This window comes from Oncorhynchus keta, chromosome 23 (genome assembly GCF_023373465.1).
Source record: "Oncorhynchus keta strain PuntledgeMale-10-30-2019 chromosome 23, Oket_V2, whole genome shotgun sequence".
Lineage (NCBI taxonomy): Eukaryota > Metazoa > Chordata > Actinopteri > Salmoniformes > Salmonidae > Oncorhynchus > Oncorhynchus keta.
In genome coordinates this window covers 35794764-35813294 of record NC_068443.1, presented here as the reverse complement: position 1 = coordinate 35813294, position 18531 = coordinate 35794764, and the positions used below count along the sequence as shown (strand labels likewise).

At 45.1% G+C, this 18531-nt stretch overlaps 1 protein-coding gene and 1 pseudogene across 2 annotated transcripts in view; both read right to left on the bottom strand.

The window, feature by feature from the left end:
• The window catches only part of LOC118402238 (glycogen debranching enzyme-like), a 33643-nt gene extending 29890 nt beyond the window's left edge, over nucleotides 1-3753 (bottom strand). For both annotated transcript variants that reach the window (XM_035800275.1, XM_035800276.1), the window contains exons 1-2: nucleotides 3689-3753; nucleotides 753-911 (exon numbers count right to left, since the gene is read on the bottom strand). In XM_035800275.1, the coding sequence (XP_035656168.1) occupies nucleotides 753-837 (85 nt within the window). In that variant the 5' untranslated portion in view covers nucleotides 838-911; nucleotides 3689-3753. The remainder of the gene's footprint in view (nucleotides 1-752; nucleotides 912-3688) is intronic.
• Nucleotides 3754-7125: 3372 nt separating this feature from the next.
• Nucleotides 7126-17394, bottom strand: LOC118402557 (uncharacterized; annotated as a pseudogene).
• Nucleotides 17395-18531: the final 1137 nt, after the last annotated feature.

Below are 18531 nucleotides of genomic sequence, written 5' to 3'. Positions count from 1 at the left end.
GATTGATGAGGGAAAAAAACCAATGTAATCCATTTTAGAACAAGGTTGTAATGTAACAACAATGTAGAAAAAGTCAAGGGGTCTGAATACTTTCGGAAATTCACTGTGTGTTAATCTGACTTCACAATAATCATATTACAGTGGTCATGTAACTAAACAAATTCTTTCTGATCTCTGAAAATAGGTACTGCTAATAAGCTCAGCAGCAGCTGCCTTATCAAGTGTGGTTGAGCCTGCACAGTTGCTCAACTGGAAGATTCTGAGTGATACTGGATCTCTACTTGTTCAATCCGGTTTTCGGCTGTGCATCTGTAGCTGTGGTTTGTGAAAAGCATCGACAATGAAAGCGGTTATTCAAATCCTCTAAACCAGAATCTTGTCTTAAAGAAGCAAACTATGTTGGATATATCTCATAATAGTCTCACGTTACCAGATATCACACAGGATTAAAACGTGTCTGAATCCATGCCATAATTTGGACTATAATAAACTAAAAGACAACTCCCACATCACAAAAACAACAAAACGTAGAAAAAAAACTGCAACGCAAAAAAGAATAGGACATGTGTATATATCCGCCTGCACCCACACTCCCCAAACCCCATGGGCTAGCTACAGAAATAGAACACTGGCAAATATTTCTACCAGTATCATATTTAAATACCACTTAAAATATCACGTTATTCTCATTCTCAATAAGTCAATATCATGGTAGCCTAAGCCATGCATAAATGGGAAAAATGTTCAGGTACCTTGGTCCAGGCGGAAGAGTGTCCTTCCCAGCTGTTCCATATCTCTGAGGACCAGGACTCTGACTTGTTTCGCCTGGAGGGACATTTTGACTTTCCCTATATAGGACGCCCTTTACTGTACAGGGGTTGATGCTTTGGAATTTTAGTTCTCGAGACCCCCTTGTGGGGAAGAAAAGAGAGTCATGTGTCACCAGCCATCAGCCCATGTTTCCAAATATATTCATATTGACATTTGACTCACATCTTTCTCTCTCCACATAAGCTACATATATTTCTGAACATTCAACATTTTCAATTTCTGTTGTACAGTCTGAGGCCAGTCTATTCCCCAGAATATGCATTACTACATCACAACCAGTGGAGAATTGAAGCAATTAACATAAATTCTATTCCAGCTGTCTAAAAATAGTTACAAACAGTAATAGGCTGCTGCTAAAATGTAACACAATATTGTTGACACATTGTGACAGTTCACATGGTGTGGTTGAAATTGGACTAGTGGATCAAGTTCTTAAAGATCAATGCATTTGTAATTTGAAAAAAATCACTACAAAAGGTGAAGTGCTTAGAAGTGGAGCTGTCAGCCTTATCCAAAAGTGGAAAACATGTGCAAACTAAATCAAAACATACAGTACCAGTCAAAAGTTTGGACATATCTACTCATTCAAGGGTTTCTTAAATTGTTTGACTATTTTCTACATTGTAGAATAATAGCAAATACATCAAACCTATGAAATAACACATATGGAATCATGTAGTAACCAAAAAGTGTTCAACAAATCAAAATAGATTTTATATTTGAGATTCTTCAAAGTAGCCACCCTTTGCCTTGATGACAGCTCTTGGCATTCTCTCAACCAGCCTCATGAGGTAGTCACCTGTAATGCATTTCAATTAGCAGCTGTGTCTTGTTAAAAGTTTATTTGTGGAATTTCTTTCCTTCTAAATGTGTTTGAGCCAATCCGTTGTGTTGTGACAAGGTAGGGTTGGTATACAGAAGATAGCTCTATTTGGTAAAAGACCAAGTCTGTTATATGGCAAGAACAGCTCAAATAAGCAAAGATAAATTACAGTCATCTTCAGTCAACCTGGAAAATTTCAAGAACTTTCAAAGTTTCTTCCAGTGCAGTTGCAAAAACCAAGTGCTATGATGAAACTGTCTCTCATGAGGACTGCCACAGGAAAAGAAGACCCAGAGTTACCTCTGATACAGAGGATAAGTTCATTAGTTACCAGCCTCAGAAATTGCAGCCCAAATAAATGCTTCACAGAGTTCCAAGTAACAAACACATCTCAACATGAACTTTTCAGATGATACTGCGTGAATCAGGACTTCATGGTTGAATTGCTGCAAAGAAACGACTACTAAAGGATGCCAATAATAAGAAGAGATTTGCTTGGGCCAAAAAACATGAGCAATGGACATTAGATGGAAATCTGTCCTTTGGTCTGATGACTCCAAATTTGAGATTTTTGGTTCCAACCGCCGTGTTTTTGTGAGGCACAGAGCAGGTGACGGATGATCTCCGCATATGTAGTTCCCACCGTGAGACAAGATGGCTGGCACACTTAACCAACATGGCTATCACAGCATTCTGGCATATATACATTCTGCAGCGATTCACACCTCCAGTCTGTGTAAGAGCGATTTGACCAAGAAGGAGAGTGATGGAGTGCTGCATCAGATGACCTGGCCTCCACAATAACCCGACCTCAACCCAATTGAGATAGTTTGGGATGAGTTGGATTGCAGAGTGAAAGAAAATCAGCCAACAAGTGCTCAGCATATGTGGGAACTCCTTCAAGACTGTAGGAATTCCAAGTGAAGCTGGTTGAGAGAATGCCAAGAGTGTGCAAAGCTCTCAAGGCAAAGGGTGGCTACTTTGAAGAATATAAAATATGTTTTGATTTGTTTAACACTTTTTTTGTTTACTACATGATTCCATATGTATTATTTCATAGTTTTGATGTTTTCACTATTATTCTACAATGTAGAATAGAGTAAAATCAAAGAAAAACCCTTGAATACGTAGGTGTCCAAACTTTTGACTGGTACTGTATTTCCACATCCAGTTTAAATTTGGTCCATATCAACTAAATTCTGAAGAATTAAGTTTTAAGTCCTTTTAGTTCACTGCAAGTATCCAACGGCTTCTCTCGCATACAACACACACTGTCAACATACCCCTACTTGATGTTGCACAGCGCATGTGTCCATATTTAAGAGCAATTCATATTCATAACATCCAGCACCAAACCAGTGTTTACATATGTGAAACCAGCACGTTTCTATGATCTGTGGTTAAAAAAATAAGGCCATAAAAATACATATTTTCTGTGACATTGCAGGGTAGGATTAGAAGTAAAACACTGATTGTCAAAGGGTATTTTCTTGCTCCCTATGTCACTGTGAATCTCAGTGTTTAAAAATCACTGTTTTCAAAAAAAAGATTAACTACCATGTCATCAGTTTTAACTTTACATTTGTTTCTCAAAAAGTTAGATGCGCCTTTGTCACGTATACTGACACTGGTAATTGTGGTGGGGATAATGAAAACGAGGTTGACAAGTGGTGGACTTGCTCTTTAACTCATAACTCATTCTCGATTCGGTCGAGAATTTAGTCGGTTAAAAAGGCCAACATAACTATTTTAAATGCTCGGTCTACCGTGTGCAGTCTGTCTGTCCCTATATAAGGACCAAACAGGCAACTTGCTTCGTTTGTAAACAATGTGTCGTTCTGGGACGAAAAAAAGCTGGCTCTGCAGGCGCGCACACAGTACACCAAGTAGTGTTGAAGCATTATGGTTAGCTTACAAACTGTCAAAAATGCTAACGTTATGCATCTGTTACATCCAACTTCAAATACTCAAACCATCGTGAAGAGTCGCTTGAGTGTCACTTGTAAAGATAAGAGTTTACAGGCTTAATTGTACCTAGTTTGAAGAAGAGGCTTCGCATCTGAGGGGGACGTATCAACGTTACATGAACCTTTACCCCGACTACCGTACATTTACGAATATAAGATTGCTTTATTATAATTTCTTGTAGACAGATGCAGTGCGAGTTCTGTCCGTTTGGCAACATTATATATGGTTACTACATAGCACAATTCGTCTTAATCACCAAATGTTGCAATGCAAAACACTGACTAAGAAGTGATACGCGATAAAATCGTGAACAAAGCTGCGCTGCTTTTACATGAACGGGACATGTGTTACGCAATAGTGCGGTCTATTTAATCATGTAGGAAATATGTACTATTTTCTGCAGCTCTTTTCATACTACAAGATCATTTCCATTTTGACTTAGAGCTGACTTTGCCTGACTAGACTGTGTCATCATCTGATAAATATGTATGTAATCATAGGACAAAATGTTTTTGCCCCACGTAAGCCATACAATAAAACACTAACATCCCATGTTATTGTAGCATTCCACCTTTCTACTAAAACTAATCAGTACTCGGTGGGTAGACTAATATATTTTCAGCAACTGAATTAACATGAGGCTATATGCAAAATGTTTTTTTATTTAAAAAATCATTACAATCACGTAGATTATAGTGTTTTTTGTTTTTTGTAAAATTGTATTATTTACACTGGAATTGTGTGATTATGATCTTACGATCACTCAGTGCATAAATGTAAATAATATATTATATGTACTATGAACACTGATAGTGTTATGTATATCAGCTGAGCTGAGTGTTAGGATTGGATAAATACAAATATTTTCCACCACCATAAACATGGAATTTCTCATGGAAGAATGGTGTCACATCTCTCCAATAAGGTTCCAGACACTTGTAGAATCTATGTTAAAGTGCATTGAAGCTGTTCTGGCAGCTCGTGGTGGCCCAACGCCCTATTAAGACACTTTATGTTGGTGTTTCCCTTATTTTGTCGGTTACCTGTAGATCAGCACACAGTACAATGACCACAATACGAGGAAGGCTTCTCACGTGCATTATATCAAACTACATCTGCTACAATGTATCCAGATAACTGGCTAATCCAGTCGATAGTTGATAAAAGGCCCCACAGTATGGTGTTGTTTGCTTGGTAACAATGTAATGAGTGCAAATATAATCTTCTTCAGGGCATGCTTGTCTGCATGTTCACTGTCAATCATAGGCATTAGCGCCACCGTCAGTGCAGGAGAAGTCTATACAAGCATTCCACATTTCCACTCATACCATCCCAGCAGCATGCCACCCTGCATTCCACTTCTGACTTGTCCCTGAAGTTATACAGGGTTGGTCCAGGTCAGTCTCTGGATGGGAGACCTGAAGCTGATGGAAGTGGTGTTGGAGGGCCAGTAGGAGGCTCTCTTTCCTCTGGTCAAAAGAAAAGAAAAAATCCCAAACACCCAGGGCAGTGACCGTTTAGGGCATGTCTTTCAGATGGCATGTTAAACAGGTGTCCTGACTCTCTGTGGTCACTAAAGATCCCATGGCACTTATTGTAAGAGTAGGGGTGTTAACCCCGGTATCCTGGCTAAATTCTACATTTGGCCCTCTGTAACGATGTGCGCTGAGAGTTGGGAAGAAAGTTCAGGGAGTGAGTGTTTTAAGAAATAAACGTAACATAATACAAAACGCACAGACATGACACAGAAACAATAACGCCTGGGGAAGGAACCAAAGGGAGTGACATATAATTGAAGTCGGAAGTTTACATACACTTAGGTTGGAGTCAGTAAAACTCGTTTTCAACCACTCCACAAATTTCTTGTAAACAAACTATAGTTTTGGCAAGTCGGTTAGGACATCTACATTGTGCATGACACAAGTTATTTAGCCAACAATTGTTAACAAACAGATTATTTCACTTATAATTCACTATATCACAATTCCAGTGGGTCAGAAGTTTACATACACAAATCAATTGGAGGTGTACCTGTGGATGTCTTTCAAGGCCTACCTTTAAACTCTGTGCCTCTTTGCTTGACATCATGGGAAAAATCCAAAGAAATCAGCCAAGACCTCAGAAAAAAAATTGTAACCTCCATAAGTCTGGTTCATCCTTGGGAGCCATTTCAAAACGCCTGGAGGTACCACGCTCATCTGTACAAACAATAGTACGCAAGTATTAACACCATGGGACCACGCAGCCGTCACACCACTCAGGAAGAAGATGTGTTCTGTCCCCTAAAGATGAACATACTTTTGTGCGAAAAGTGCAAATCAATCACAGAACAGCAAAGGACCTTGTGAAGATGCTGGAGGAAACAGGTACAAAAGTATTTATATCCACAGTATAAAACATCAACATAACCTGAAAGGCCGCTCAGCAAGGAAGAAGCCACTGCTCCAAACAGCCATTAAAAAGCCAGACTATGGTTTGCAACTGCACATGGGGACAAAGATCGTACTTTTTGGAGAAATGTCCTCTGGTCTGATGAAACAGTAAAAGGGGGAGGCTTGCAAGCCGAATAACACCATCCTAACCGTGAAGCACGGGGGTGGCAGCATCATGTTGTGGGGGTGCTTTGCTGCAGGAGGGACTGGTGCAATTCACAAAATAGATGGCATCATGAGGTAGGAAAATTGTGAATATATTGAAGCAACATCTCAAGACATCAGTCAGGAAGTTAAAGCCAAAATTCACCCAACTTATTGTGGGAAACTTGTGCAAGGCTAACCGAAACGTTTGACCCAAGTTAAACAATTTAAAGGCAATGCTACCAAATACTAATTGAATGTATGTAAACTTCTGACCCACTGAGAATGTGATGAAAGAAATAAAAGCTGAAATAAATCACTCTACTATTATTCAGACGTTTCACATTCTTAAAATAAAGTGGTGATCCTAACTGACCTCAGACAGGGAATTTATAATAGGATTAAATGTCAGGAATTGTGAAAAACTGAGTTTAAATGTATTTGGCTAAGGTGTATGAAAACTTCAGACTTCAGCTGTATAGGGAAGGTTATCAGGGAAGTGATGGAGTCCAGGTGAGTTTTACCAGGGAGAGGAATGAACCAAGGTCTGCGTAACGTTGGTGACAGGTGTGCGCCATAACCAGCAGCCTGGTGACCTAGAGGCCGGAGAGGAGCACACGTGACAGTACCCCCTCCCCGACGTGGTTGGCTCCAGCCGCAGGACGCCAACCAAAGGGACGATCCTGAGGATCAGGAGCGAACCGGTCACCCCTGCTGATGCGTGGGATCCTGTCCGGCTGAGGCAGGGGAGCCTGTCGATCTGTCTGAGGCATGAGAGGCTGTAGGAGCTCCCAGACCTGACGTCATTCCCACCCAAAAATGAATAAATAAAATAAATACACACACATATATAAATAATATAATACGTAAATAAAAACACTCCCTGATGCTTCCCTTAAGTGAGGCATCATTCTTTAACGATGTGCGCTGAGAGTCGGGAAGCAAGTTCAAGGAGTGAGTGTTTTAATAAATAAACGTAACATAATACAAACCAAGAACACACGAAAAACGCACAGACATGACTCAGAAACAATAACGCTTGGGGAAGGAACCAAAGGGAGTAATCAGGGAAGTGATGGAGTCCAGGTGAGTTCGATGACACACAGGAGTGCATTATGATGGTGACAGGTGTGCGCCATAATGAGCAACCTGGTGACCTAGAGGCCGGAGAGGGATCACACGTGACACCCTCATACCCCCATGGACACTTAATCATCCCCAGCTTTCAATTGGTTCATTCTTCTCTCTGGTAACTATTCCCAAGGTCATTGCTGTAAATTAGAATGTGTTCTCAGTCAACTTACCAGGTTGAATAAATAAAAAAACATCATCAGTGTCTAGACTAATAGATTTTCATAAGTGAACATGTCATTATAAATACAGCACAGTAGACTATTGTCACAATCATCTGAATGAATGGACCAAGGCGCAGCTTACTTAGAGTTCCACATGATTAATAAATATGAAACTCACCAAAAACAATATAGACGAAAACGAAACGTTCTGGGCTGCTCACAGGCAGCTACACAAAAAAAAACAAGATCCCACAAAAAGAACAGTGGGAAAAGGCTGCCTAAATATGATCCCCAATCAGAGACAACGATAGACAGCTACCTCTGATTGGGAACCATACCAGGCCAACATAGAAATGAAAAAACTAGACTACCTTAGTCACACCCTGACCTAACCAAAATAGAGAATAAAGGATCTCTAAGGTCAGGGAGTGACAACTATAGGCAAAATATGTGTTTTTATTTATAAAATCTATGCAAAATAGTAAGAATGAATCATGTTCAAATATATAGTGTTATTTACACTGGAATCGTATGATCATGATCATGATTCAGTGCATTGATTTGCATACAGAGATGGGTTATATGTATTATATCAGCTGAGCGAAGTGTTGTGATTGGGTAAATACAGATATTTGAATACTGAATGTAAAGTGTAAAGGGGAAAACGTTTTAAAGGCAGTATAGGCTTTGACACTTTGGTAGACATCATATTGCAGTGTGTGAAACAGGCTACCAGTCTTTTACATGAATACCTTCCACTGCTTCTTGTCCAAATTGAATAATGAATGTGTATGGTGTAACATAGGCAGATATGTGCTATGTATTTTATAGGCAATTGGGCTATGACATTTCGGTGATAAGACAGATCGCAGTGGCGTGTAGACTGTACTATACTGACTCTGTTTTACCAATCTTTCATTGAGAGTATTTGATCTTTTTGTATTGTTTGTTGGTTTGGCAATGCCACTGTCAGCCAGAGAAATATGCTGAGAAGGAGTATCACCATAGCAAGCAAGGTACTTGGAGTCAAACAGACAGGCATGGATGAGATCAGGGCCCTCCACAAGGCTCACAAAATCATTTTAGACCCAAGCCACCCCCTGTTCCTGGACTTTGAAATACTCCCCTCTGGGCGCAGGTATAGGGTACACCTCAGCAGGAAAAACAGAACCAGACAATAATTTGTGCCAGGTGTGATATCCCTCATAAATCGCTCGGGCTAATGTTCCTATCGACTCAGTAAGGCCAGCAGGCTAGTCTTTATTATTATTATTTTTAAATTTAAAAATGTTTTATTGGTATGTAACTGTTATGAAAGTTGTATTGTCAATTTTGTTTTGTATTTAAATGCCACTTTAAACGTGCATAAGACACTACAACAACATTTCCCCATGGGGACAATAAAGTCAGTAAGTAAGTAAGTGTGCACCAGTTGTCTACATGAGTATCTTCCTCTGCTTCTTGGACAGGCTGCTGGGTGAGGTCAGAGCCTCCGGGTGAAGGGTCTGGTTCCTGGTTCTCCTGATCACCAGGGAGACTCGCACCACCAGGAGCACACAGGAAATCACCAAGAGCACAACTGGAAGTGACAGAAGACACAGAGTGAATTATTAGACATCATTTACATTTACACTGAGTATACCAGGTGTCGTTGACTTTGCACTTGGTAATAGATCTCTAGTCTGAGAGATGACGACTACTCACCCATGAAGATAGCGTTAGCGCTTGGTGCTGCAGGGCCGTAGTGCTTGGTCACGTTTCCAACCAGAGCAATGATCACCACAGGGTAAATTGTCAGGATGTACCTCACATGCTGATCCAGCAGGAAGTTCTCAATACCAAATCTACAATGAAAACACATTACAATTACATTGAGAGTATGTGGCCGTGTGCACAAATGTGCTGAGAGGTCCAATTTAGTAACATCTAGATAATGAACAAATGAAAGATATGCCTAAAGTACGTGAGATTGGATCATATGCCCAAAACTGTAATATAAAAAGTGATGAGCCTGATTCTCATACGACAGACTTTGTTAAACTGAGCTCACCATCCGATCACCTCCACCAGTAGGATGCAGAGAGACACGGTGGCTGCAGTGCTCCTTGCCACTCCAGAGAGGTCCAACACCAGAGTGAAGTTGATCAAAGTGGCGATGGTTGTCCACGTGCTGTACAGCGCAATGCTATTTTGCACCTAAGAGTTAAGAAAATGATACCTGTAGTATGACTGTAGAATTATGGTATTCCTCATAAGAGGACAAATGAAGGATAGAGGAACTGAAAGTGGATTACCTAAAATAACTAGGGAAACCACAGCACAATATAATTACTGTAAAGTAAAAAGCACTAGGATGGCCAGGCTCCAGATCTGAATGTGCTTTAGCCAACTCCTCTCAATATACATTTTGCCATTCAATTAAATGGCGTGCATGAATCCTATGAAAAACAATACGCTGACTGGAGTTGGCTTAAGCAGATCTGGGACCAGGCTACAATCATGATGCTGGCGTGAGATTATCGGACAACTAACTCGATTAACCCTCAAATTAAACTCACCAGCAACCGAATGCACCAGAGGTCCCTGGGGTGGTTCTGGCTGAGCCAGGCTCCGTAAACACTCAGACCATAGCAGGAGAAGAAGACCACGGAGTAGTTGGTGACAGCAATGGTCACCATTACAATCAATGCAGCAGTCACCTGCCTGTCAGATCGACAAGTTACCTCTGTGTTTTGAGCTGACAATCTACATGCCTGGTAATTATCATAGCATGATAGAGACCCAGAGCAATATGATGAATATCAATGGGTATTATCTTGTACCTTATGTAGTAACAACATTGTAAAGCAAAGGAGTTGGGGGAAATGCTTGGCCTATGTGGTTAAACTTGTCTCAATGTTCTATACGGACTGGCAGAGGCCCATGTGTGGGCGGTGTTGTACGGTTACAGAGAGATGGAGAGATGCTGCCATTTTGCATCCACCCATCCATTTAAATCAGGCTAGTCAGGAAACAGGAACAGTACATGATTCACCCATGGCTGATAAAGACATTGGATCTCATTGGTTTAAGGTGTTAAAAGACTGTTATGCACTCTTGATCCCATAGGGAGCAGCCAAGTCATGTTGAGGGCCATGTTAACTATCCAGGAGAGGTAGAAACCGCACAGTAGCACAGAGAGGGTCCATCTCCTGAGGAATAGAAGAAGAAAAACGTTGGTGTCAGAAGAACACACATTCTACTGTAGCTTACAACATCAAAACTGTTTCAATACCTACATAATAATACAATGTTAATTTCTAATAAATTAATTACTGCACTTCATTGTCTACATGTTGACACTACAGTAGGATGGTGGCCTAAAATATGTAATATAATAGATGACAGTACAATACAATAGAATAGTAGGCAGATGGATGGCTGCATTGTTGGATTATCTGATATAGGCAGGCCAATAGTTGTGTGTCCATACTGTTACGATCAACTAGGAGTGGTGGGTGGAATCAGGCGCAGAGAGCAGGGTTCAGTCTTTCTTTCAAATTTATTCCCCAGCGCAACAAAACAGTCACGCCAACACACAGGGCGTATATAAGTTGCCAGTCCAAACAACAGGACAAAATAGTCCGGAGAATAAATACACAAATAACTCACACCATCAAACACAGAGTAACAAAAACAAGCCCGCACAAATACCCAGCGGGCCTAGTGCCCTTAAATACCCTACAAACAAACCCTAATACAAAACAGATGTACCAAATTATCCAATAACCCAAAACAAACGGAAAGGGAATCGATGGCAGCTAATAGGCCGGCGACGACGACCGCCGAGCACCGCCCGAACAGGAAGAGGCACCATCTTCGGGGAGGTTCGTGACAGTACTCCCCCCCCCCGACGCGCGGCTCCCGCAGCGTGCCGACCCCGGCCTCGAGGACGACCCGGAGGACGAGGCGCAGGGCGATCCAGGTGGAGGCGATGGAAATCCCTCAAGAGGGAAGGATCTAAAATGTCCCTGTACCCAGCACCTCTCCTCCGGACCGTACCCCTCCCAGTCCACGAGGTACTGCAGGCCCCTCACCCGGCGTCTCGAGTCTAGAATAGCTCGTACTGTGTACGCCGGGGACCCCTCTATGTCCAGAGGGGGTGGAGGACCTCCAGTACCTCACTGTCTTGTAGGGGACCAGCTACCACCGGCCTGAGGAGAGAAACATGAAACGAGGGGTTAATACGATAATAAGAGGGAAGTTGCAATCTATAACACACCTCGTTTATCCTCCTCAGGACTTTAAATGGCCCCACACACTGCGGCCCCAGCTTCCGGCAGGGCAGGTGGAGGGGCAGGTTTCGGGGTCGAGAGCCAGACCCTGTCCCCTGGTGCGAACACCGGGGCCTCGCTGCGGTGGCGGTCAGCGTCTCTCTCCTGGACTGCCCGCCAGGTCTCTCTAGAGCGCTGTACCCACTCCTCCACCGCAGGGGCCTCGGTCTGACTGATGCCACGGAGCCAGGACCGGCTGGTAGCCCAGTACGCATTCGAATGGAGACATATTCATGGATGAATGCCGAAGAGAGTTCTGGGCTAACTCTGCCCATGGGACGTACCTCGCCCATTCTCCTGGCCGGTCCTGGCAATACAACCTCAGAAACTCTAGGAAGGTGCCTAGGAGCCTTACTCTGGGCGCATACCGAACAGGAAGAGACATAGAGCCTCACATCCCTAGCAAAGGTGGGCCACCAGTATTTCCCCCTAAGACCCTGCACTGTCCTATCAATCCCCGGATGACCCGCAGACGGTAGTGTGTGGGCCCACCGAATCAACGTATCACGGACACCAAGCGGTACGTAACTTCTACCAGTCGGACACTGTGTAGGCGCAGGTTCAACCCTCAACGCCCGCTCGATATCCGCGTCCACTGGGGCCACCAGCCGAGAGGCTGGAAGGATGGGGGTGGGTTCGATGGACCGGTCCTCGGTGTCATAGAGACGGGACAGCGCGTCGGCCTTAGTGTTGAGGGAACCTGGTCTGTAAGAGATCGTAAATCTAAAAGGTGTAAAGAACATGGCCCACCTAGCCTGACGCGGATTCAGTCTCCTCGCTGCTCGAATATACTCCAGATTACGGTGGTCAGTCCAGATGAGAAAAGGGTGTTTAGCCTCCTCTAGCCAGTGTCTCCACACCTTCAGGACTTTTACCATAGCTAGTAACTCCCGGTCCCCCACATCATAGTTCCGCTCCGCCGGACCCAGCTTCTTAGAAAAGAAAGCGCAGGGACGGAGCTTGGTGGCGTGCCCGAGCGCTGAGACAGCACGGCTCCAACCCCAGCCTCGGACGCATCCACCTCCACTATGAATGCTAACGAAGGGTCCAGATGCGCCAACACGGGAGCCCCAGTGATCAGCCTCTGCTGACCACCGCAAACGCACCGGCCCCCTTCAGCAGTGAGGTAATGGGCGCCGCTACTTGGCCAAAACCCCGGATAAACCTCTGGTAGTAATTGGCAAACCCTAAAAACCGCTGCACCTCCTTTTCCGTGGTCGGAGTCGGCCAATTACGCACGGCGTTAACGCGGTCACACTCCATCATCATCCCCGAGCTGGAAATGCGATAACCCAGGAAGGAAACGGCTGGTTTGGAGAACACACATTTCTCAGCCTTGACGTATAGGTCATGCTCCAGCAGTCGCCCAAGAACCCCGCGCACCAGGGAAACATGCGCGGCGCGTGTGGTAGAATAAATCAAGATGTCATCAATATAGACTACCACGCGCTGCCCGTGCAAGTCCCTGAGAATCTCATCTACAAAGTATTGGAAGACGGCTGGAGCATTCTTCAACCCATACGGCATGACGAGGTACTCATAGTGGCCTGATGTGGTACTAAACGCTGTTTTCCACTCGTCTCCTCCCCGAATACGCACCAGATTATACGCGCTCCTGATGTCCAGTTTTGTGAAGCAGGGACGCAGACCTCCCTCCTTTCTCCTCACAAAAAAGAAACTCGAGGAGACGGGTGACATGGAGGGCCGAATGTACCCCTGTCTCAGAGCCTCCGTGACATATGTTTCTATAGCCAGCGTCTCCTCCTGTGACAGCTGGTACACATGACTCCGGGGAAGTGCAGCGTTCTCCTGGAGGTTTATCACGCAATCCCACCCTCAATGGGGTTGTAATTTGGTCGCCCTCTTCTTACTAAAAGCGATAGCAAAATCGGCATATTCTGGGGGAATGCACACGGTGGAAACCTGGTCTGGACTCTCCACCGTCGTGGCACCGATGGAAACTCCTATACACCTCTCTGAACACTCGTCTGACAACCCCTTAAGAGCCCCCTGTTTCCAGGAAATAAGGGGATTGTGAATAGCCAGCCAGGGAACCCACAACACCACCGGAAACCCAGGTGAATCAATAAGGTAGAAACTGATCCTCTCCCTATGATTCCCCTGCGTTACCATGTCCAGCGGAATCGTGGCCTCTCTGACCAGCCCTGACCCTAACGGTCGGCTATCTAAGGAGTGCACGGGGACAGGTAGGTCTATCTGCACTAACGGAATACCCAATTTACGTGCGAGCCCACGATCCATAAAACTCCCAGCTGCGCCTGAATCGACTAGCGCCTTATGCTGAAGAGAGGGGAAAAACAGAGGATTTTTTTTTACAAAAACATGTGACCAACAGGGAGCTCTGGGTGAGTTTGGTGCTTACTCACCTGGGGTGGCCGAAGAGTGTTTCGCCGAACCTCTCGACTCCCAGAGGGACTCCTCCAACACCGGTCCGAAGTGTGTCCTCTCCGTCCACAATAGGAGCAGAAGGAGCCCCCTCTGATCCCCCTAGATGCAGCTCCTCCCAACTCCATCGGAGTGGGAGTGGGAGAGCTGGAAGGTGGAATTAACAGGACCCCTTCTGAACGCCCGCGGGCAGCTAGCAGGTTGTCCAATCGAATAGACATGTCTATTAGTTCATCCAGGGAGAGAGTTGTGTCCCTGCAAGCTAGCTCCCGGCGGACGTACTCCCGGAGACTACACCGATAATGGTCCATCAGGGCCCTGTCATTCCACCCAGCACCAGCAGCTAGGGTCCTAAACTCCAACGAAGTCCTGTGCACTCCTCATCTCCTGTCTGAGGTGGAACAGTCGCTCACCCGCCGCTTTACCCTCTGGTGGATGATCGAACACAGCTCGGAAACGGCGGGTGAACTCCAGGTAGTTGTCCCGAGCCGAGTCTGGACTGTTCCAGACCGCGTTAGCCCAGTCCAGGGCCCTGCCCGTTAAACAGGAGACGAGGAGGCTCACACTCTCCCCACCCGAGGGAGCCGGACGCACGGTAGCCAGGTAGAGCTCTCGCTGGAGCAAAAATCCCTGGCACCCAGCCGCCGCCCCATCGTACTCCCTCGGGGGGGAGAGACGCAGTGCACCGGACCCAGAGGACGACGTAGGTGGAGTAGGTGGTGTCGGCAGTGGGGGAGCTGGGGTAGACGCCGGTAGACCACTCCTCTCCCATCGTTCCATCCTCTCCATCATCTGGTCCATCGCCGTACCAATCCGATGGAGGACAGCTGTGTGGTGATGGACGCGCTCCTCCATAGTGGGGAGAGGGGTGGTCGCTGCTCCTGCTGATTCCATTTCTGAAGGTGCGGGCTTCTGTTATGATCAACTAGGAGTGGTGGGTGGAATCAGGCGCAGAGAGCAGGGTTCAGTCTTTCTTTCAAATTTATTCCACAGCGCAACAAAACAGTCACGCCAACACACAGGGCGTATATAAGTTGCCAGTCCAAACAACAGGACAAAATAGTACAGAGAATAAATACACGAATAACTCACACCATCAAACACAAAGTAACAAAAACAAGCCCGCACAAATACCCAGCGGGCCTAGTGCCCTTAAATACCCTACAAACAAACCTTTATACAAAACAGGTGTACCCAATTACCCAATAACCCAAAACAAACGGAAAGGGAATCGATGGCAGCTAATAGGCCGGCGACGACGACCGCCGAGCACCGCCCGAACAGGAAGAGGCACCATCTTCGGCGAGGTTCATGGCACATACCCTCTGTAGATCAAGGAGATGATATACATGACCATGAGGGCCAGCCAGGTGTAGATAAGCCCCCACATGGAGAAGGCCCATCCGGACGGAGTTATGTCAGTCTCATACTTCCTGGAGATGTTCCCTGTACTCCAATGAAATGGTCCTACGAGAGAAAGTGTAGCAAAACAAGTGCATTGTAAACAGATGCAAAACTACAGTAGAAGTTTCTGTGTCAGTAAGTTATGTTTTCTGAAGGACAGGACTTCTTCCCTAAGTTTGTCATGCTGGGGGGACTTCTGCTTTTACATTTGTGCCTCTACTTCCAAAGTAATAACTTAATATTACCATATTAACAGAATAATGACATTGGTATCATTGCCCGACATCTTTGGTTTCTTGCCCAAACATTTACTAGAAGAAGCCATCACATAGATAGTTGCAGCATATGATAGCACTTTATTACACACTGAGTTCAAAGTTACATGATAAACTCACTCACCCTTTCCAGCTCCTGCCATGGCATTTATTGCCAAAGCAGAAATGTAGATCAGCACAGACAGTGTAATGACCACAACACGAGGAAGGCTTCTGTCCTCCATTGTACCTATCTCACTTCAACAGCTCAAATGTAGGCCTGTCTAGATAACTGGCTGTCCAGTCGATAGTTGACTATGTGTTAAGAGAATTATGTTCTCAATGTTCTTAAACTGAACTTGAATTAATCTACTCAGTCTGCCAGAGTTTGTAAGGTTCTGGTTTAAATGAAGCAGACGGAGACCAGGCTTTCAATAGTCAGATTCTTTATTCACGAGAGCTCTGAATACCATACAATGCACATAGCCTTTTATACCATACACATTTGTTTAGGACATACACTTTATAAATGCCACTCCTCTCATCTAACTCTGTCACAATGTTCAACTTCGATAGCTCCTTTTGTCTAACCCGGGTTCCTCTATCTACATGTCTGCAACTGACAAGTCGAGCTCAAAACAGGACACCTCTGTGGTTTCCCAGTGCCTGACTTACTTTTCTTCTCAGAGAACAGTCTAGTCTATAATGTCAGAGTAATAGACCAAATTGTTTCCTGCAAATCCACACAGACATGTTCCATCCTATAATTGACCATATTTATCTAATCTACTTTGAAACACACACACACATGTTAAATGTACCCTTCTATTATTTGGCATTAACTCAATAAACAAATGCTATGTACAAGTCTTCTCCAAATGGTCATTGCTTATCATATTCTGAAACATGTTTCCTAATCTACTACAAGCCTAAGGGTTTCTCCCCTCCCTGGGTGGGGGGGACCTCCTTCCTGTTATTAGTTTCACAGTTGTCATACTACATTGAGTGGTTGTTTTAACTTTTAGCCCTTAACTTATATAACTTCTAAATCTCTTTGAAAGTCCTCAGAGTGTTCTGTAACAAATCTAATGAGTGGAAAAATGCTAGTCAGCGTTATCACTGTTAATCATCGGCATTACTAGCACCACCTGCTGTGCAAGAGTAGTCTATACAATGCAAAATATTTAAACTAAAATGTTTATCAGTTATTCTCACAGTCTAATGATACATCTAAAAACTATTTGTAATAGAGGAAAATATTTTTTGGTAGAAATATGAGTAAGCAAATCAAACTACAAATTGATGTTATGGTATTGTAACGGGAACAGGTGGGTGCATGTTCATCACTATCTGGCCAAGATGCAAAGTCAGAAGCCCCGCCACCTCGGCTTCCCGAGAACCCTGCTTACCTCCTCCAAAATGCTTCGTTGGAGGGTCAGGAACCTGTCGGGCGTTTCTCTCCCAGTGCTCCCTCATCTTCGAGATGCAGCCCTCGTCCTTCCCCTCGAAGATAGCATATCTCATAGCGCTAACGTCCAGGAGGGTTCTCGCCTGGGCTATGGCAGTGTGGGAACAACAATCTGCCGTGTGTTTCAGCCTGGAGGAGTTTGTGACTGAGGTAAAAAAAAAAGGTTTCGGTGGCTGACGGGAGTGCCTGGAACTCGGAATCCCTGTTTGACACATTCCTTCATGGATTATCGGAGGTGGTTAAGGACGGGAGCTGCCTACCGATCTCGACTACGGGAACATAAGAGGGTGAGGAGGTCTATTCTGGTCTATTCTGGTCCCAATCTGGGGTATTGGGGTTTTCTTGGCTCCAGCGCCACAATCCCCTTATCAACTGGACTGCTGGTACTATCATGGGCTGGAGCCCGTTCTGCCATGGCCATTGCCTGAAGTCAGCGCAGCCTGCCCCGGGACGTCTTCCTGTGGGGCTTGGAAGAGGCCTTCGAGCTCTCTGCCATTACCACGGAATACCAGGACCTCCGGGAGGTTTGCAGCGCAGGCACAGGCCACTTCACTCCCTCCCCATCGACCGTATGACCGCGGGATCGACCTTCTCCCGGGCACTACACCACCCCGGGGTGGGCTGTATTCACTGTTGGGTCTGGAGACCAAGGTTATGTAGACATCGAGGACTCCTTGGCTGCAGTGGGTATACGTCCTTCTGCCTCCCCTGCCAGCGCAGGGTTCTTCTTTGTGGAGAAGGACAAAACCCTGCGCGCGTGCATCGACTACCGGGGCCTTAATGACATTGAGGGACCCGTGCACCTACTACCTCTCATCGCCTCGGCTTTCGAGACGCTCCAGGGGGCCACTATCTTCTCTATGTCGGACCTGCGAAACGCCTATCACCTGGTATGTATACGGGAAAGTGACGAGTGAAAGACAGCCTTCAACACTTCTAGCGGACACTATGAATACTATGAATGGTGATGCCATTTGGTCTGACCAATGCTCCTGCTGTGTCCAGACCCTGGTTAATGACGTTCTCCGGAACATGTTAAACCGGCTCGTGCTTGTCTACCTTGACGACATCCTCGTCTTTCCCCGCTTGGCTCAAGAACACGTGCTCCACGTCCGACAGGTCCACCAGCGTCTCCTGGAGAACCAGCTTTTTGTCAAAACCGAAAAATGCGAATTCCATCGCTCCACCATCTC